The following is a 21247-nucleotide window of genomic DNA, read 5'->3' as shown; positions in this document are numbered from 1 at the left end:
ATGTAATGATACAGGGGAAGGGAAGCTAAAATAAACCTGCTAACTTGGCTGGTTTTTGGTTATGCTTTTCCGGCTTATGAATGCTTCAAAACTCATTTGGAGATCAAGAATAAGCCAGAGATTGAGCAACTTCAGTTTTGGTGTCATCAGTACTGGCATGCATTTTGGAAAGGGTTAGGTTTACACAGAAAACTTATATATAAAAAAAAAAAAAGTTTACATGCTGGTGTGGCTTACGTAATATCGAATCACATTAAATTACTTCTTGTGTAAGATCTATCTATGTGTAAGGGAGGAAAACAGTCATCTCCAACCCACAAAGTTGATTCGAACGTCGATATGGTATTTTTTACATTCATCCATAAAATAAATAATAAATAAGTAAATAGAAATAAATAAAAGAGAGACACAGAGATTTACATAGTTCGACATAAAAACTTATGTTAACAAATTATTTGGAGGTAAAATCTACTATGATTGATGATTTTACAATTTTTCATGCCTTCACATGTCACTCAATATAATGGAAGAATTTAATCTAAGCATCCCAAGTTGTACATAAAGAATTTCTCTCCATTTGTAGAGATATCTTCCTTTTATAGAGATATGTTTTCTTCGATAGAGTGATAGAGTCTAACTTATTTTATAAAGTATTTTTCTTTTAAGAGTTTGAATTAATTTCGCTTAATTTATTTATTTTTTACCTTATATTTTCTTTAATTTTATCTCTTTTGTTATTAGGAGTGATAAGTTTTTAAAAGATAGTCTCTAAGAGCACTCCCAATGAATTCTTTATCTTATCCTTTAAAATACATCACCAAAACTTACTTTTTCTATTTTACATACTGACTTTTACAATATGTCATCCATCAGCTTATCTATTTTTTCTCTATATCATTTAAATATTCTTTTTTTATTATTTTTAAATATTTCATTTCTACCAATAAATTTACAATATCCATATATTTTTTTATATTTGTAATTTATTTTTATGTACAATGTAAAATAATTCAATCCTATACAAGTAAAACAAAAATATATAAGCCAAATAAAAATTAAAAATAAAATCAAATATGAAAAAATTGGTTTATAAATAATTTCAAGATATTTTTTAAAAGAAAATGAAATATATGTATTTTAAATGAAGAACAATAAAAAGAATTTGCTTATATGATAAAAATCAAAGTAAATAAAAATAGGAAGTAAATGAAATATCAATAATAAACAAATTTTTACAGAATAAACAGTATCTACTACATATAATAAGATACTGTACAATATAATTTATTTTATATAATCGGATAGAGTTTCTTTTTAAAACAATTGTTTAAATTATTTAAATTTTTTATATAAAAGAAAAGCCATTGAGAGTGCTCTGATGCTGCGCAGCGTGCAATATTAAAATGGCTGGATGGTGACTAAAGCTATTTGCATTTGGAGTGGATTTCACTCTGGTGTAACCCTTTTTGTCCCAACATGGTACCATTTCCAAGAAAGGTGTATCTCGGCAGGTAAAACCTTTCTTAAGATATGTGTCGAGTCTACGAAAGTTGGAATTGCATGATATCAGTTTGAGAGGGTCTGACAAGTTGCATCAGATATAAAATTTTCATTTCACTTTATTATTATAATTTTTTAAATTTTTATATAAAATATAATAAATAATTTAATATTTTTAAATCTTAATTTATTTTTTTAAGTTTTAAAATAATAATAATATTAAAAAATAATATTTTAAACTTTCATCTAATATTAAAAATTCTCATCTTATTTCTCATCAATAAGAGTATCCATCCGGATGTCTAGAGTTTCTAATTCTAAATTTTAAGAAAAAAATTTAATTTTTTTGATAAAAAATTAAAAATCCCTCGGTTTCTTATTTTAGAAAAAAGTTTTGAGATGTGGATCAGTAGAAGAATTTATTTATTTTTAAATCATTTTGTATAAATATTTTATTCTAATAAATAAAACAATTTTTTTCCTTCAATCATTTATACTTTCTTCATATTTATTATAGTTTTAAGTAATAATTTTAAAAATAATTTAAATAATTATGAAAATGTAAAAAAAAAATTAAATGGAAACATGAGTACTTTAATTAGTTAGAATGAGGAACTTATCTGACTTGTTATTGGACGGTCGTCATGCAAAAAATTAGGTAAAAAAATATACAACATGCAGATTTGGACGAACACGGGATATGAAGAAAAGTCAAAGACGCTCACCCTCCACCTGCTGCAGCCACGTGGGAGGAAGCTATAGGAAGGGTCGACACGTGGGCCCAAATGTTCAAATCTTTATAGATTCAATTATATTTTTCTGTCTTTTATTTGTTGAGATTAGGACCCATACCATAAAGCCTCTCTTGTCCGAATTTATTGGTGGAAAACTGAACTCATCTGATTAAAAATTGTGAACTGCTGTAGTTATAAAAAAAAATTATAATTTTTATATGAGACGTTTGATATATTTTATAATAAAAATAATTTTAAAATTTTCCGTATTATATCAAATTATATTGAATCTTAAATTTATTTTATAAAATTTAAAGCATTTCTCTTCTACCTAGTAAATTCAAATATCACATGTCAATTTGATATAATAAGTAATATTATACTTTATTCTAAATTTATTAAATTTAGAAATATAAGTAATATTAAAGTTACGTTTTAATGTTAAACTGAATCAAGTTGAGTTAAGATGATAAAATATTATTATTATTTTAAGATTTAAAAAAATTGAATTGTTTATTATATTTTGTATTGAAATTTAAAAAAATTATAATGATGAATTGGAATGAATTAAATTGAATTTAACTTCCAAACGAAGCTTAAAACATTCAACAAAACTAAAAACCAAAGATAGTATATAAAAGTTGTTGTATATTACATGGAGAAGGTTAGAAAAAGGATCTCAAAATTATTTTTGTAATTAACTTATATAATCGAGTTGGAATTAAATTCCTAAAAAATAATGTCAACAAAACTCAAAACTTATTCTTCCAAATAAACAGTAATAATATTGTAATTGTAATGCGATTTTATTTTCATTTATTAATTATTAATTTTTATATCTTTGTATTAAACATAACGAAAGGTGGGAATCGAGACAAGCTTTTGAAACCGACAATACAACAAATTATGATGAGGTCGTCCCTACTTCATTGGACGAAAGCCACGTGGTAATATACGTGAGAGATACGCAATGGGACTAGAGATTAGTCGGGCAGGAGTCAGGACTACGTGTCGTTCCCATACGGACCGACCAAAGCATAAAAGTCTGGACCCCGGTCGTTCTAGCGATCTCATTTGTCTTTTTATCTCGAGTCTCCCAGACCGCCCCACGTGTCCCTACCACACACCAATTCATCATTAGGGGGAGAGGGGTGTGTTGTTTTTGGAAAGAAAAGTGAAAGCAACGTGGAAAACATGACTAAGAAACGAGGAATTCCGAGATCGAGATGATACGATAGTTCGACCAACATCTCTAACGTCAAAAAATTAAAAAAAAAAAAAAAATCTTAATCTTAATATTATTTTAGTTTAGGAGTAATGGTATTTAAACGGTACAAATTGAAAAATAGCAAATTCATTATTAGAAAGTATATTTATAGTTTATATAATTTTAGAGTATGTAAGATTATAAGTCATGTGCATTTTATTTTTAAAAAATAAATTTTGAATTTATATGAAAAAATCTATTTTTTTATAGTATATTCAACTATTTTTTTAAAAAGTAATACTATATATAATCATAGAGTATGCGTGCGTTATGCAATCGTTTTAAAAAATAGTGATATTTATTATTAAAAAATTAATTTTTTATTTTCATGTAGATTCCATAATTACTCATTCTTTTTAAAAATTACGCGATGTTTGCATACTTCATAACTATAAATATCAATTCTCTTTTTAAAATAAATGTATAAAATTTATATAGTCTAGAATTATATTTAAAATTAATCTTTGGTTTAATTTTACATTTGGAGAATTCTAAAAATACCATTATTAACCATAATTTTTTTTTATATACATAGAGAAGGAGAATTTGATCATTAATGAGAAATTAATATATTGTCAATTGATCTAAAAGATCTTGATCATATTTTTATTATTTTTAATTATACTTATCGAATGGTCTTCTTCTTTTAAAAAATCATATTTCTTGGTATATTATATTTTAAATAATTAAAAATGAAAATATTATTATTTTATTTTAAGGTTAATTAAATTAATTATAAGTTCCAGCGTTTTATTTTAATGTTGATTAAATTAATTATAAAGTTCTAGCATTATCCGGTACCTGGATGGCGTAATCTTTTTTTTTTTTGGCTTCTTTTCTTTCTTTGAAATGACGCAGAATTACAGTTTTGTAAGGTCAAAAGTGCTGTTTGAAAAGGGAATCATCAAACTCGCCTTACGCTTCCCCACCTCCCTAAATAACACACTCGCCCTGGCCCTCCCTCTCTCTCTCTCTCTCTCTCAGAGGCCATGATTGATGAAAATCCATTGAAGAAGCAAAGGCAGCCTCTTATCTCCCAAAGCAACTCTTCTCACTTTTAATCTGTGTCAGACTCACGAGACTCCGACCCAAAGCACACAACGCAATTCACAGGACTCACAAGAAAGCAGAGATCAACCCCATACCCCAAAAGAGAAAAAAGGAGAAAACCAGAGAGAAGCAGCAAATGGAGACTCCTAATGGCACACCCAAGAAGAAAAGCGTAGAACACGGACAGGTTATGGACGGTTCGGATATAATGAAGTTGGTTGGGAACGACGAGGTGTTTAGCAATTTCGTGGACCATAAGTTCCAGGAGCTTGATAGGGATAGAGATGGGAAACTCTCTGTGAAGGAGCTTCAGCCTGCTGTGGCTGATATTGGTGCTGCTCTGGGTTTGCCTGCTCAGGGCACCGCTTCTGATTCCGATCACATTTATTCTGAGGTATGTGTCCGGTGTCCCATTTCTCTAACTCTGGTCTTTGTACTTTTTCTTGCTCTTAACTGGGTCTCGGTTTTGGGGGTCGGTTTGAGACACAGAGTTTAGAGAAAAAGAAAGGGTTTAGAACTTTTCTATCCGAGAAAGTTTGTACTTTTCCATTTCAATGTTTACTTTTGCTTCGTATGTTTCTTCTTTTAAAACCATAACAAAAGATCAACTAAATTTAAGTGGCCAAAGATGTAGGACCGAGGGTGCAACTTACAAATAGATTACTGTCCCTGAATACTTCTGAAACGTAATCAAGAGCATTGGAAGTCAAAGCATACGTGATACCTTATCTTCTGTGCAAGCAGGTTTGGAGTTAGTAAACAACAACAGGTTTATGTCATTTGCTTCTTTTCTTTCCCACGACAACAAGGACTTCTTCATAAGAATTTGAGCACATAGCACTATATCATGTTAATCGTCTGTACAGCATGTTAGAATATTGATGACTCTTAAATAGGCCTATTTTCTTATTACAATTCTTGTCTTCAAATAGTATTATAACCTGTGACATTATCTTTACCCAATAATTATGTGCGTTTAAACTTTATACCAGCTTTTCTTTGTTTCTGGGAGCGATAATCTTGGATTAACTGACCCAATAAATCCTAATAGTTTAAGCACAGAATTCTAAAATAACGTCAACCAATTGGCGCAAGATAAATGAGGAAATACGAGTGCATGTGTGAGTGCGTGCTAGGCAAAGGAGGGTTTTCACTTTAATGAAATCGATCGAGCATGTAATTGAGGTTCTCACTTTACAACTATATATCTCAGTTGATTCAGTAAAAATGATCGAAGTAATAGGCCTGTCTTTTGATATAATTGTCCTGTTATCTGCCAGTTAAATATGGTGGCATTTAGTCGAGATGGGATAGCAGACCACTAATCACACCTGTGATCGTTGATCGTTAATCGTGCAGATTTAAATTGTGGATCAAGTTCTCATGTACAATTAGAATGCTAACAGTTCATACATTGTAAGCTCATTAAATATTCAAATTAGAGCCTTGGTTGACATTATGTTATACAGGTCTTGAATGAATTCACACATGGGAAACAAGAAACAGTGAGCAAGACTGAGTTCAAAGTGGTTCTTTCAGACATTCTTTTAGGCATGGCTGCCGGGTTGAAGCGGGATCCTATTGTGATCCTCCGGATTGATGGTGAAGACCTTCTTGAATTCATCACTGGCCCAACTTTTGAACCAGAGATGGTGTCCATATTTTCGCAGATAGACTCACACGATGGATCCCTCCGAGACTCTATAATTAAGGCTTTTGAAAAACTTAGCGTGGATCAAGGGATGCCCCCTTCTTTGGATTCTTGGGTAATTGTTTCTTTTGCAATTCAACTTCGAATTTCAGCTCAGACTGACTTAATTTCTACTGAATATGTAAGACCGTTAATAAAAAGTACTAACTTTTAGTACTCGTCCATGTTCAAATCACATCCTTGCTGCCTAAGCGTGGAATTTGAGTACAAACTCTTAGGAAGAAAAGCACTTTCCTTTCCAGTCAAAAAGATATTGAAACATTTACACCATTTTATTTTATTTTCTTTTCCATTTTCCGGGTTCTTTTTATTCTGCAGGTTTTGGAAAACATTGTGCAACCAGCATTTCGATCCTGTGCTGGTCATGATTGGGACAAATCTGTCTCTCAAGAAACATTCTTGGTGGAGTTTAAGAAAGTTGCAGAATGCGTGGCTCAGCATCTCAAAGAGCAACCTGTGATTGTCGCCCACAGTGAAAATACCTTTGAAGGAAGTGGCGTTAAGAGATTATTATCGAACCAGTTTGAATTAGACAAGGTTTATACTTTATAGAGTGAAAATGCCCTTCTTTTTTTCGACTTAAAATTCATGGTGCACACTTAACAAAAGAGAACTCCATGACACAATCTTGCATGATGCAGATTTTGAACGCAACTTTAGAGAATGTACCAAAAGATCGCAGTGGAAAACTGTCTAAGGAGTATCTGCAAGTGGCGTTTGATGTTGTGGCTCCGTCAGCTGGTCTACCTCCAGTTGGTGCAGTTGAAGAGGTATGCTGCTACAGTCACAGCTAAGTTATCTTCAGTTTCAAACTAACTGGAACTTGAGTGAATTTATCTCAGTAATATGTTAACAGCATAGGTTTATTGATTCATTGAGTAAGTACTTTCAAAGGATGTTAGCATAATATAGCTGTTTGATGTGAAAACAATTCCCTTATGCATAATATGTGCACTAGTATGATGCTACCACGTATTGCGTCAGTCATGCATAGAGAAGGGAAAAAAGAAAGTAGTAACTAGTTGTAAAGCAGAATATCGTGTTGTGTTGGAGTAACTCTGTTTAGAGTGATGTATTTGGCTGGGAGAACTTATGGTGTTGAGGGCTTGGCTAGTTGATATGCCGCTTGAATGTATGTGTGTCACACACATTTTCAAGCCCCCTGCTTAAACAATAATTAATATGTGATTTATTTGGTCTTAAACTGAACAGATGGATAAGATTGTTGGTGATGTGTTCAAGATGATGAATGTGGATGATGGGAAGATGGTTAAAGAAGATGAGTTCAAGAAATTATTGACTGAAATCCTGGGGGGTATCATGTTGCAACTGGAGGGCAATCCGATTTCAGTTTCTACAAATTCAGTCGTGCACGAGCCCCTTGCCTCCTCTTCTTCACTTTTGCAGCCATCTTCCTAGTCATACAGCATAGCTGCCTTAACTATATTATAAGAACCATATAATTTTGTTATCATAATGATTACCATTTACCATAAGTTCTGTATTGGGTAAATTGAGCGTGCTAATCCATGTAATGTCAACGGGCATCCACCCGTACTTTTATTGTGCCAAACAGTTAATGATCACAAACCTTATCAAAGATAGATGATCCAATAAGTTTTTTGGCTTTTAGAAAAAAAGGCACAAGCATTTTCAGATTCTATATTTTACGCTTGTACGATCTATGATTGTATCTAGTATTACTCTTATCTTAAAACATAAAGAATACAAATGCTAAAGCTTGGGTCTTTAGCCAAGACAAAAAGGAAAGTTCCACAAACCACAGAAGCACAAGTTCAAAGCTCTTGACGAAAACCTCATTAACCTCCCTCGGGTATTTGTTTGCCCCAACCAGAATACCCAATGCAGTAGAGAAAAGTTTTCCTTGGGGAGATTTTTTCTGATTTCACAGATGGTGTTTGGAGATACGGACGGCCAGCTTCAGGGTAGACAACAAAATCCATGGCTTGATTAAACCTAGACAAGGAAATAGAAAACTCTTTTGAGTTTTCAAAAAACAAGAATTTTGTAGCACAGGCCATGATCTGGCGGAGAAAGAATTGTGGCCGGGTTAGCTTTTACGATGCATACAAACAAACCAACAAAAGAAAGCAAAAATAATAAGAACAATAGCATAGAGGAAAAAGTAGAAGAAAAGAGAGATCAATGGAAAGGTAAAAGTCTTACTGTGTATAGTTTTGCATGCTCTCAAGTCATAGGATATATCTTGGGCATATTAACTCTCAAATACATCCGTTTCCTCTATCCCATTTTTCGACCAAGCCAGCTATCACAGCGTCGCCACTCAGAGGGGGGGGGGGGGTGGAGCATTATCTCCTCCCCCTTTCCGATCGCCCAGCCGTAGTTTATAGGTTTTTTTCTAGTTTTTTTGAACTTTTTCCGTCGTTAGTAACTAATTGTTCCAATCTGCTGTTTGCCGGCTTTTTTCGATCGCCACGCGCCTCTCCATTGGTCTCCCCAACCGCCGATCTGTCGGACGAAGGAAGAAATCTGTCCAGATCAGTGGCGCGTATGGCTCACGCGCGACTTACAGTGCGCGTAGGCCTCACGCGCCACCACACTAGAAGGGGTTTCCAGTCGTCACGCGAGGCACCACAATGGCCAGCAGTCTCGGATCTTTCAGACCCGCCTGCTCCTTTCTTGCTCAATGTGGCGCGTGCCATACACGCGCCACAGCCGTCGGTGGCGACCTTTTGCCGGTGTATTGGATCTTCTAGTTGCTATTCTCTTATGTTCCTACTTTCTCTAACCAGCGATCAAAATGATATGGTCATGATAATTTCTTACAGTTGGACCAGATCAACAAAATGCAGCGCACTCATCTCGACTATGGCGTTTAGTCGTAGGTTTATAGTCTGTTTATCAGATTATGTCAAAATTGCTTTTGAGCGGCATCCCCTTGTGGGACTGGGTTGTCAAGCCTTTGACTTACCCCTTTTTTTTTTATCTTTATTTTTATTTTGGTGCTGCTTTTGTTTGTTTTGAGAAGATTGTCAGGGACTCCCACCTCACTGAATCTTGTATCATTGTAACCGCTTAGTTTATCTATGTTATCTTAGCTTGCAAAAAAAAAAAAAAAAAAACTCTCAAATACAAACTTTTGAAAAAGATTTAAATTGTAATAAGTTATTTATTTTTTATTATCTTTACACTTAAATTTAGATGATACACAAAAATAAACTCACAAATTAACGTGGTTTAATGTGATTTGTTAGATTTACTACGATAAAAATAATTTTACAATTTAACATATCACATAAAACCACGTTATTTCATTGATTTACTTTTGTATAATTGTATTTAATCCAATGATTTACTTTTTTACTCTTGAAGAATGTGTCTAAGAGATGAATCTATCCAATAGAATCTTCTCCCATTTTGTAATTAGCATCTCCATTTATGGAATTTTAGTCTTGCCTTCTGAATTTGTCTCTTCCTTCGTCAATACAGTCTGCCTCACAGATTATTTTGTTTAATCTTTTTTTCTTTCGTTTTCACCCTTTCGAATCTATTCACTGTAGCCTTTCGATAATCTAGCTAATGTACAAATGTCAAAGTTCAGTGGAGCCAATTTTCATAATTTTTATTTGAAAAAAATTCCTTTTAAAATCCAATGCCCATCCCACAATAAGATTTCGCACCAATTTTCACGGTTGCAAATATCTTTTTTTATAAAACATGAGATTTACATAAAAAAATTAATTTTTTAATAATAAACTTTACTCTTTTTTAAAATAATTACGTGACGTTTATGTATTTCATAATTGTATATCGAATTACTCCTCATAGATTAGAAGGAATTACTGGTCATGAGTCCTGGACTCTACTGCCCCTTCCCCCGGCGCCAAGTACTTGAAATGTCATGCTTACATCAACGTGACATTTGCATGGATCCCTATGCTTGCCTTGCATGTGTATTGGATTCAAGTGTTCTTTCCATCCAACAAAACAAAATGAGAATTGCTTATCAACTCATATCAATTTATAAATTTAGTTTTATAAAAAAAAAAAAAAATTATAATTAAAGCATTTCTGAAACATAAAACAGACAAAAGAAAGTTTCCAATTATACATCTTCATCTTCGACGCTTGGAGTTGGAGATGAAGATGTGTTCCAGAGGAACATGCCTAGGAATACCCTGACACACGGATGATGCAAGCCACAAGAGTTCTAAGTTTTTTTTAGCTTAATTAATATACATTATCAATCTTCTTTTGCCGCGTGGTTTGAAACAAAGTGTGCCGACCTTTACAATGTCTATCAAATGGGATATGAGGAATAAAACAACAGCGGCCTTCCAACTTGTTCTGCTGCTTAGCATGCATGGGTCATCATCTACAGAACTTTCCTACCGTGGCCTTTCAAGTTTTTTTTTTTTTTTTTCTGCAGCTTAGTAAGCATGGATCATCATAGAATCTTCTGATTGGCTCTTAATGAGCCTGGTCATTGGATTTATCTGTCCATATCCAGTTTGATAATTCCAATAACGACTCTTGTTTGGTCCGGATGTTGAAAAGATGGGTGAGCTGAAATTCGGTTCCTCCAGGTTGGTGCAGAATATGTCTTGTTGTTAATGAAGTGATCAAATAAAGAACTTGCTTGTCTCGGCTCTACTATATTAGCTTCTGTCCATCTCTTTCCTGCGGATCATCTCCAAAGAAAGATGGCATCAATTCCTTCCCGTGTATGGCCTTCTGCATTGCTGTCAATAGTTTTAGTTGCTTTTTGCAGATTAGCAGGCATCACACTTTTCCCTTTTCTGCTTCTGTGATTCAGTTTTTTGGGGGAGAGAATTGTTTCTTGCTTATAATGGGGATGACGTTTTCTCTGCTTGCAGATTGCTTTGATCCCTTGGATCCAAATGGAAACATTACCGTTACTTTCGACATTCACCAATGGACAACTGATGGCTATGTGGTTAGTAAAGTGTTCCATCTCAAAATCACAGATTAGTTCTACTATTTTTTACCATCATAATCACTGTATGGTAAACATACAAAGGAGAGAAGCATATTTCATATGTGTATGTTTGATACTATAAATTTTAGAAGATTCAACCATGAATAAGTGGGATAAGAAGTAATTCAAGAAACTTGTTGAACTCTATGGTGTAGGATTATCATTTAAGAAACCTAGACTTTTGTTGATGTGTATGTTTCAGAGACAATCTCTAGGTTCTAATTGATCATTTTGAGGAAGTCTGCCGCTATGTGCATCTACTAGATCTCTAATAACATTGTGGTTCTTTTCAGGCAAGGGTTACCATCCAGAACTACTATCAGTATCGCCATGTGGACAAACCTGGGTGGAAACTAGGGTGGACTTGGGCCATGAATGAAGTGATATGGTCAATAAGTGGTGCCTTTGCCACAGAGCAAGGAAATTGCTCATCCTTCAAATACCAGGTACCACACTCCTGCAAGAAAGACCCTACCATAGCTGATCTCATGCCAGGAGCCTTACCACAAAACAAGTCAGAGGACTGCTGCCGTGGTGGTCTTCTTTCTGCTTGGGCTATCTACCCTGCCGCGTCATTCTCTTCCTTTGAAATTACAGTTGGCAACATAGGGGAAAATACTTATGTGCAAGCGCCTCTAAATCTTACTTTAATGGCACCAGGTCCTGGTTACACCTGTAGCCCAGTTTTGGACACTGATCCCACAGTTTCTTCAGATGTTGGGGGTAGAAGACAAGTTCAGGTTTTCAGTTAAGTACTTTATGCCAAATGCACCACCATTCTATTGCCACAAGTTAACCTGGTTTTATAATTGTAGAAATCTGAAATGAGGCATACGTTGTTCTGTTGATCATAGGCTAACAGAGGAAACTTCATGGCAACATTCATACAGATTAAATTCACTTCTTTCCATTAGTTTTAAACAACTTGTGGTTTTTAATTCTACCAAATAGAGGCTATGTTTTCTTTTACAGAGAATTGAAGTCAAGTGCTAATCTGTCAGTGATTATTGAGGTTTAGTAGTCACCATTAACTTCCAAAAGTTCTATGGGGGGTTGTGTGTGTGTGTGTGTAGAAGTAATGATTATTACCAAAACCAAATGAAGGCATGATGACATGTCCCTGAGTAAAGCATCTGTGAGAAAAAGACTACAAAAGCCTAAACCAGCCTTCCATAGTTGGCAGATTGAACTAGGCTCAAAACGGTATTCTTGAGAATTGATTTGTTATCAGGATGATTGAATTGCTTTCTTTAAAGACCAAAATTCATATTACATCACTTGTGTTTTTCAGGAACGTGGCGATCAACATGCACTTACTCGAGCTTTTTGGCAAACAAAACTCCAGTCTGCTGTGTTTCACTTTCCACATTTTACAATCCCATGATCACATCATGCCCCAAGTGCAGCTGTGGATGCAAAGATGCAGACAAAAGAACAGAATCATGCATAAGGCAAGTTCTTATTGTTGAATGTTGAGTGCACTCTTTAGATATGAAAGCCTGAATCGAAGCTCAAGGAATTTTGGCATGTCCCTTGATCCTGCATGTATTTTTTAGTTTATATCCCTCTTTTATCTCTCCTATTTCTCCCTCAGCAGTACCGGAGAATTTGACCGATTATCAAACCCGGATTTGGATGATGTAGTTCAATGCACTGATCACATGTGCCCGGTTCAAATTCATTGGCATATTAAGAACAATTATATGAATCAGTGGAGGGTGAAACTGACAATTTCTAACTACAACTATAGAAGAAACTTCTCAGACTGGAATGTGCTGGTTCAGCATCCTGGTTTCAGCCAACAAGCAAAAACATACAGTTTCAACAATACAATGCTTCCCACGCTTGGGTTTGGAGGTAATTACTGAAACGTCTCTTTATTGTTTTTCTACATTTTCAAATGCTCAAACTTCAGAATCTTTGTAACTCAACCATGTTAAAGTGCCAAGAATCACGACTTTTCCTTTTTACAATGTTACACAGCTTGTACCTAATTATATTTTACAGAGACCAATTGCCTTGTAGCTTGATGACATTTGCTCCTCTCTCCGAGGAATATTAGCTACAACATGTACATACATACATACATATATATATATATATGTTATAGAGAAAATGATTAAACGTGTCTGCACTAATTCTCTGATATTAAGTTGCAATATGTCTGTCCCAAGCCTGGGAGAATGGAGAATTTGACTAGGTCATAAGCCTGGAATATATGCTTTATAGTTTATACCAATCTTTTCATTGCAATTATAGATGTGTTGTATATCTAAGCCCTGGGGATTCCTGCAGATGAAGTTGCTCTCCTTTGGGGGTTAGAGTTCTACAATACTGAACTGTTACATGCTGATGAGGATCAACTGGGTTCAGTGAACACGGAGATACTTTTGACCAAGGATTCTCACTCCTTTACATTAAGCAATGGATGGGCTTTCCCAAGAAGAATATACTTCAATGGTGAAAACTGTGAAATGCCTCTCCCGGACACTTTCCCAATGCTTCCAAATGGTGGCTGCAGCTCAAGACCTAGTTACTACCATATCATTCTTCTTATATTCTTCACTTTCGTAACACTAGCAACTTGGCTTTGATCAATAAAATTCAAGCACTATTCGATTTTATTTCTTGAAAATTTTTTAATTACCAAATGGCTGATGATGTACTATATGTATGCGTCAGAGTCTACATGAACTAATCCAATGTATTTGTCAAAATTCTTCCTCATGTACAACCTATGATTTATTTTAGAATGTCTGTGTTGAAACCATGCCAATAAAATGGATACAGATGTTGATGACAGTCAACTTGGATGGTTACTCTCTCCTGCCAAAAGAAAAACCAGATCTTCCAACTGAGCAGTCGATCTGGCTCGATCAGAATTCAGATACCTTAAAATTCGAAGTAATCTTTGCTCCAGGTGGGGTTAAATCATCCACACCGTATCGGGGTCACATGCATCATGGCAGATCACATGGTTTCAGAATCTGAACAAAGATGGTTGCCTCATGGACATAAGGTTCTTACGTGATTGCCCAGGAGTCCTGCTGCGCCTGCGTGCGCACGTGATGCTGCTTTGTAACTTTCATTTTGGACACTGCTTGCAATGCAATGTGACAATACTTGGCATTGGCTTGTGTGGGATTTCAGTCTAGAGGAACCTCATTGAATCAACTTTTTAAAGATTTCAGTGGCAGAATTTACCATAAAAATCCCCCAAAACCAGCTCCCCTCTCCATCCTTGGGCCATTCTCATAGACATATGCGTGTAGTATTTATATGGGTCACCATGAAAACAGACAGTACCTAAAAGCATTTTTTTTTTTTAAGTGAAGTTTTATGCCAGGGGCGGCTAGGCAGAAGCAGGGGCCATAATAAACCTTTAAGATCATGATTTGGAAAGGGATGATCTTGATCTTGAAAACTATTTTTAAATGTAGTGTACATTCTGCATAAGAAATGTTTTAGCCACATTATCTATGAAAATAATACTAACAGATCGCAAAATAAATTATAATAAATAACTTTTTCTCTATAAAGTTAGTATGATAATTTTTTTTGGATAACCTTTCAGTTGAGATTTCTATTACTATATAAAAACCAAGGAAGCTTATTTTGAATGGTTGCCTTAGCCCACATTTTGTACTGAGCCGCTCCTGTGTTATGCATTAGTTTTTTTTGTGAATTTAAATAATTTAATATTACATAAAAATGATATTTAATTGAATGATGAATAATATATTTTTTTATTATTAATGTTAACTTGCGTACAAATCTCATACAAACACTTTGTAAAAAAGGTGGCTTCCATCAAAATAAAGTGATTTTATATATATATATATATATACTTTTTTCAATGTTCATTGTGGGATTTGTTTTTTTACAAAATACTTCTACGAGATTTATGTATTTAAAAATTGTACAAGTCATTCCTCATCTTATAAAAGATGGAAACATTAGAGTGTTACCACTAGGCATTAAGGTTCCATTTGGATATAAGAAGTATTTCATCTTATCTCATCTAATTATTACAATTTTTTTCAAATTTTTACACGAAAGATAGTAAACAATTCAATTTTTTAAAATTTTAAAATAATAATAATATTAAAAATTAATATTCTAATAATATTTTATTTAATTTTCATCTCAACTAATTATCTAAACCCCACCTAAAATAAAAGAATAAGGGGACGTTGATATAAAATGAGATATGAAATTTTTAAGATTATCAAAATTTCTTATAATTATATTTTCAAACATCACTTAAATATAAAAAAAAAAATTCAATTTCGAATTTTCAAATTTTCTTTTATCGCATCATTACTTATTCACTATTCAAACATAAAAACTAGCACAACTTTTACAAATTTTAAAATAAAATATAAAAATTAGTACAACTTTTACAAACTTTAAAATATAAATTATATTTAAATATTTTTTAAAATTTATAATATTTTTATTTAAAATTTTATCACTTATTTTTTAAATATAAGTATTGGGATATAAAAAAATTATACAAAAGTAAAGTCACAAATTGGTATGGCTTTATGCGATCCGTTAGATCTGTTTTACAATAAAAATAACTTTTACAATATGATAATTTATATCAAACCATGTTAATTTATAAAATTACTGGCTAAAATGTATCTGTTTCTTAAACTCAATCATATATATTAACTCAAAACTATTTTAATGTTATTAACGTAATTATAAGATACTTGGTACAAACGAGTAGAGATTGTCCATCGACACTGTACTAAACTAATAATATCCGAGTTGCTAGTACGACGTGTGTTTCGTTATACCAGAAAGAAAAAAGAGTGCGACCTTTGTGTTATCAGGGCCGCGAGATTGCTTTTGCCCTGTCTTCTCTTGATTGGTGTGTAGACGAGAAATCAAAAAATCCTCGAATATTCTCTTCCTAGATTTACAGAAAACGTAAGAATATTGGACACTCATCGGATTCAGGAGAGACGGGAACGGCGATTATGGCTCCTCATGGTGACAGATCGGAGGCCGCCGTTGTTTCACAGCCTCAAGACCGGCCAATTTCCACCATCGTCATCATCATCGGTGCCTCTCTCTCTCTCTCTCTCTCTCTCTCTCTCTCTACATATATATATATTATATCTCTTTCATTTGTTTTCTTGGGACTTTTATTGTTTCTGCTAGTGTTTTTATGGTGATTTTGGGTACCAGCTATGCAGACGGAGGCACTTCCTTTGGTAAACAAGCTCCAGCTTACCGAGGACCTCGAACCCGTGTCAGATTCTTATTCTCTCTGCGTTTTATTTATCTTTTCTTAAATTTTAAGATACACTCGCTATTGAGGCTTTAGGACCAAAAGTTCAAGTTTTACGTTGTTTCTGTGATCCATAAAGCTTGTGTTTATTTTTAATGGTCTTTTTTAACTTAATAAACTTTCTTCACTAGCTCAATCGATGCATTGATTGGGGGTTTAGGATATAGTCAGTATTTTTTGAAACCCATTTTTGTGTCTGTGATGGTCGATCAAAGCAGTGTTGACATCAATGACATGTTTGGTGGATTTGAGTAGTTCTGATTGATCTTGTCGACGTGCAAATGGTCTGTTTTACGGGAATCAAGTGATTTTTATTGGTTACCTCAGCTGTTGAAGCTTCATTTTCCTTGGTATTCAAGCCGAGTACGCAAGATTTTTAGTGTTGGGTGATAAGTTTGATTGTCTGATGCCGCTTTTTGATAGGTTTATTTTACTAATACAAAAATTATGATTGTCTGGGTGCAATGGTGCAGTTTTCCAAAAGGGGTTCCTTGGGTCCGGTATCATGGTGCTTACAAGGATCTTAACATCAATTTGATCTGGCCAGGGAAAGATTTAGCTTTGGGTAGGTATTTGATTCTTATGCTTGCTAAATTATGTTTTTGGTATTTTAAAAATTTTTTAAATAATGGATTATCTGTTATGGCTATGCTGTGAATATGCTTTTCTGTGATTTCCATCGCATCTTGCAAACTACTTTACCGTGACAAGGAAAAGCGCTAACATAATAATGCACAAAAAGATTGCTGTGCTTGTGGAAGATTAAGAAAGCATACTTTTCTGTCTAGTCCATTTACCCACCAAAATGTGAAACCTAAGCAACTCTGATGCAACTGTCTCCCCATTTTGGTAAGTGACGTAACTGAATACCTGCAGGCTTAGCCCTGTGAAATCATATCTGAGTTCCTATTTAGCTCACCTAGGGAGTATACTTTGTTTAAGAGCACGTTAAGGTCTGAAGTGCCCATGTTAAAGCCAGACCTGATTTAGATCAGATTTTCTGTTACTGGTCCTTATGTGGTCCCTTTCTTTTCAGGGGTTGATAGTGTAGGCACAGTATCAGCATCTCTTGTAACCTATGCATCAATCGAAGCATTAAAGCCAGACCTGATAATAAATGCAGGCACTGCCGGTGCCTTTAAGGTATACGTTGTATGCTTGAATATATTTACTGCTTTGTTTTTTTCTTGTTTTTAGGTCCGAAATCATCTGGGGTTATCTACTTTTTTTATACTTAAAAGTGATTGTCCCACTATGTCAAAAGTTCACTTTTGTATCCATTGTTTAAAGTTTAATGGATGAAATTTTCTAGTATTGAAGGCTTTAAAATGTTATACACCTTTATTGCAATTGTGCAAAAAATGAGGATATTAACATAGGGACTAAGGACGAGAACAAAAATATGCAAACACAAGCACATGCATATGTTTAAGGATATAGTTTTCTTACTAAAATTATAAATAATTATTGGATGCTTTCAGGCCAAAGGAGCAGCTGTTGGTGATGTATTTGTTGCATCTGATTGTGCTTTCCATGATAGACGAATACCTATACCCGTAAGTATAACTAACTCACTCAGAAAAGGAAATAAATACATACGCCTTACTTTATCATTTTCAACCTTCTCATGTTTAGTTAAGGTGACCAATGGTGGTTTACATGTTTAGTCATTAGTTGATGATCTTTATTCTACTCATTCGATTGGCTTGTGATTAAGTAGTTGATCAGTTTCTTCCACTCATTTGCTTGACAAGCAATCAAATTTACTTTTGTTTGTTCACATTTACTTTTGCATCTAAATTATTTTTGCCTTAAATGTCTTCTGCAGGTTTTTGATATGTATGGTGTTGGTTTACGCCAAGCCACCTCCACCCCCAATCTTGTCAACGAGCTTAACCTAAAGGTGATTATTGTCTAGTAGAATACTTAGACTTATTGATACTGAACATCTCAAACCCTTATTTGCTTGATGGCTAGCTGTTTATGGTCATCCTGAGTCGCTCATATTTATTCATTGTAAAAGTTAACTATGAGCCTGGACAAGAAGAAGTAACTAAAAAGAAAAGCATCCATGTCGATGGGGATGAGTTTTGTTTACCCTTTGGGATAAACCAATGGGACCAAGCTATTTATTCTCTATGCACCTGCACATGATTTTTTACACCCCCAAATTCATTATTAGTGAAAAGAAGGTAATAGATTTAATAAATTGAGCCGTTAGTTTATTTTGGCTGAATCCTCATTGCCATTATCTGGTGCCTTTGGATGGAGAAGAATGGTAGGTGTTTTGAAGACCGGGAGTGTTCCTTGGATGAGCTGAAATGATTCTTCTTCAACACTCTTTTTCTTGGGCTTTGATTATTGATTGTAATGGGGATAGTTTTCACAATTTGTTTGCATCTTTTTCTAGTTCCTAGTTGATGCTAGATGTATTCTGTGTATACTTCCTGTGTACTTGGGCTATGCCTTTTTCCTATTAAGAGAACTTTATTCTTATGAAAAAAAGGATTATTGTTGGCTGAAAGACTACATGAATACTGCTAGTGGCATTGGCCACTACTGTTGTGAATGATGTATCTCATGTTACAAATAAGCTCAAAAGGGACAAAAGAGAGAGTTCCTAATGTCTTAGCACATAGACTCATTTTATGATTTCCATTTTCCTTTGTGGCTACACTCTTGTGCATATTTCTTTGGTCAGTATTCTGAATTGAAAAGCTTGATACTCTGCTGCGTAGAAAGTTTAATAGGTTGGAACTGGGCCATTGTGCCATTAAAAATTCACTACTGAAGTTACTCATCAAAAAAAAAAAAAAATGACCACTGAAATAATACGTCTGCAACCAATGAGGTCATCTGATTTAGTCGTGGCTGCTCCACAATGAAGTATGTCTATGCAGATTGTGTACATCTGTATGTGTCTATTCATGCATATGCATATGCATATGCTTGTATAATAATTTATGGTGGAGATTACAGATAAAAAAAAAATATGGTGGAGATTCTCAATATAATCGAAGATCAGGTTTTCTTTTCCATGTTTTTATCTTTGATAATACCTTAGGTCTTTACAGTCTCGAAACCCCTTTCTGCATGGTTCAGGTTGGGAAATTGTCAACTGGTGACTCGCTTGATATGTCCCCCCAAGATGAAGCATCAATCATCGCAAATGATGCTACAATTAAAGACATGGAGGTAATGTCTTACTTTTGGAATTCTAAATACTTTTGTTGGTTAATAAGACAAGGCATTCATGCTCACTCATGCGTGGTTTTGCATCCATCAACCTCTACTCAACGGGATGGATATTTTTGGCCTTATTGCATGATGATAATATGGATGTTATCATCTAAGTCGTTACTTAACTAGCAATCTAAGTGAGCATGAGTTTTACTTTGTTTTATCCTGAAATGCACAACTGAGATTAGCATAAAAAATATGTTATCCTTCTCTCACGCCTCTGTGAAACCATGTCATGTGATGTTTTTTAATTGTCCAGACTGTGATCTTCAAGAAAATTGAAATTCCTTCTTAGGGATCAGATCAACCATACCAGACTCTTGTATCTTTTGACTCTTTTTTTCTTTTTGGAATCTAGTGATTTTGGAGGCTCAAGGTCAGGGATTTGTGCACCCCCTCCTTTCCTTCTTCGAAAATGGATCATTTAAATCTGTGTGGCCTCAGGCCTGCTATACTCACAAGGTAGCGAATGCCAACACATGGATGTTACGCAAGTTTTCAAACTTCATACGGGGATGGACCTGAAGTCCTTCCAAACCATGAGGAATGACATAGATTGCAATCACATTTCATGTCAAATCTATCCCTTTTAGCCCAAGTGTGTCCATGTATGTATGTCCGTCTCTTCGACCGCAATATTTGTCATCCTTCTCATGGGTGGTGCCACTGGACATTTGCCCAACATATTTCTTACTTCATTGTATTAGTTGCAGTCTGTGGAGCACATCTTTGGTAAAGGAGCGGCTTAGGTAGAAAACTACTCAAGTTATCAAATAAATGTACTATGTTTCTAGGATCTAATTGTAGATTAGAAATGTACTGTTTTTCATGAAATCCTACATTTAGGCATTTTCACTCTGATTTTTTTGTTTTCAGGGAGCTGCCGTTGCCTATGTGGCAGACCTTTTGAAAGTCCCTGCAATATTTGTAAAAGCTGTGACTGATATAGTGGATGGCGAGAAACCAACTGCCGAGGAATTCTTGCAGAATTTGGCAGCTGTGACTGCTGCACTTGATCAGGCAGTTACTCAGGTTATTGATTTCATCAACGGGAAATGCCTCTCTGAACTTTGACGCTAGTTATATCTTAAGTTGTCGAACTCTGTGGAACTATATATGAAGTGTCCCATAAACCTCTATTCTTAACGTATTCAATTTATCTAAAGTGTGTGCTCTTAAAGGCAAAATAGCAATAGTCCATAGTTTGAGGAGGTACAGGTTGAACATTCACATGTTGAAAGTGAAATGCCTAAATTTATGTTTAGTTTGAAGCAGCATTCACAGCCAATCGTTGTCTGGGGTTGTTTTTCCTCTCTGCCAATCGTTTGGTGACTATTCATGTGATTGAAAAAATGACTTTGGTCAAGAATTTCCATTTTCATATTGCAAATACCAAAACATAGTGACTGTTTGCTCTGACGCCATAAAGTCCACTGAAGCAATGCTTGGTCGAGGGCTCTGA

At 34.4% G+C, this 21247-nt stretch overlaps 3 protein-coding genes across 3 annotated transcripts; all 3 read left to right on the top strand.

Moving 5' to 3' along the window:
- The first annotated feature begins 4370 nt into the window (after window positions 1–4370).
- Window positions 4371–17879, top strand: LOC121257558. Its single transcript, XM_041158601.1, has 6 exons — window positions 4371–4945; window positions 6021–6317; window positions 6581–6799; window positions 6904–7032; window positions 7475–7798; window positions 17866–17879. Exons 1-5 carry the CDS (start codon window positions 4688–4690, stop codon window positions 7679–7681), a joined length of 1110 nt encoding a protein of 369 aa, XP_041014535.1. The 5' UTR covers window positions 4371–4687; the 3' UTR covers window positions 7682–7798; window positions 17866–17879.
- Window positions 10133–14549, top strand: LOC121257557 (COBRA-like protein 1). Its single transcript, XM_041158600.1, has 6 exons — window positions 10133–11023; window positions 11122–11201; window positions 11537–11990; window positions 12535–12694; window positions 12838–13100; window positions 13539–14549. The coding sequence occupies exons 1-6, from the start codon at window positions 10948–10950 to the stop codon at window positions 13835–13837; spliced, it is 1332 nt and encodes a 443-aa protein (XP_041014534.1). The 5' UTR covers window positions 10133–10947; the 3' UTR covers window positions 13838–14549.
- On the top strand, window positions 15953–21073 carry LOC121257559 (5'-methylthioadenosine/S-adenosylhomocysteine nucleosidase-like). The gene is made up of 8 exons (XM_041158602.1): window positions 15953–16316; window positions 16443–16506; window positions 17019–17110; window positions 17582–17688; window positions 18027–18101; window positions 18374–18448; window positions 19648–19740; window positions 20662–21073. The coding sequence occupies exons 1-8, from the start codon at window positions 16232–16234 to the stop codon at window positions 20857–20859; spliced, it is 789 nt and encodes a 262-aa protein (XP_041014536.1). The 5' UTR covers window positions 15953–16231; the 3' UTR covers window positions 20860–21073.
- Window positions 21074–21247: the final 174 nt, after the last annotated feature.

The sequence above is a fragment of the Juglans microcarpa x Juglans regia genome, chromosome 3S (genome assembly GCF_004785595.1).
Source record: "Juglans microcarpa x Juglans regia isolate MS1-56 chromosome 3S, Jm3101_v1.0, whole genome shotgun sequence".
In the NCBI taxonomy this organism is placed as follows: Eukaryota; Viridiplantae; Streptophyta; class Magnoliopsida; order Fagales; family Juglandaceae; genus Juglans; species Juglans microcarpa x Juglans regia.
This window is presented reverse-complemented; position numbering and strand designations above follow the sequence as displayed.

Bases quoted from the DNA above. Each gene is read 5' to 3' on its own strand.
- LOC121257559 (XM_041158602.1), top strand. From the start codon at position 16,232: ATGGCTCCTCATGGTGACAGATCGGAGGCCGCCGTTGTTTCACAGCCT. The intron at 16,507-17,018 runs GTCAGATTCTTA...GCAATGGTGCAG, and splicing joins ACCGAGGACCTCGAACCCGT to TTTTCCAAAAGGGGTTCCTT. The intron at 18,449-19,647 runs GTGATTATTGTC...TGCATGGTTCAG, and splicing joins TCAACGAGCTTAACCTAAAG to GTTGGGAAATTGTCAACTGG.
- LOC121257557 (XM_041158600.1), top strand. From the start codon at position 10,948: ATGGCATCAATTCCTTCCCGTGTATGGCCTTCTGCATTGCTGTCAATA. The intron at 11,991-12,534 runs GTTAAGTACTTT...TGTGTTTTTCAG, and splicing joins AAGACAAGTTCAGGTTTTCA to GAACGTGGCGATCAACATGC. The intron at 12,695-12,837 runs GCAAGTTCTTAT...TTTCTCCCTCAG, and splicing joins AGAACAGAATCATGCATAAG to CAGTACCGGAGAATTTGACC.
- LOC121257558 (XM_041158601.1), top strand. From the start codon at position 4,688: ATGGAGACTCCTAATGGCACACCCAAGAAGAAAAGCGTAGAACACGGA. The intron at 4,946-6,020 runs GTATGTGTCCGG...TATGTTATACAG, and splicing joins CCGATCACATTTATTCTGAG to GTCTTGAATGAATTCACACA. The intron at 7,033-7,474 runs GTATGCTGCTAC...TAAACTGAACAG, and splicing joins CAGTTGGTGCAGTTGAAGAG to ATGGATAAGATTGTTGGTGA.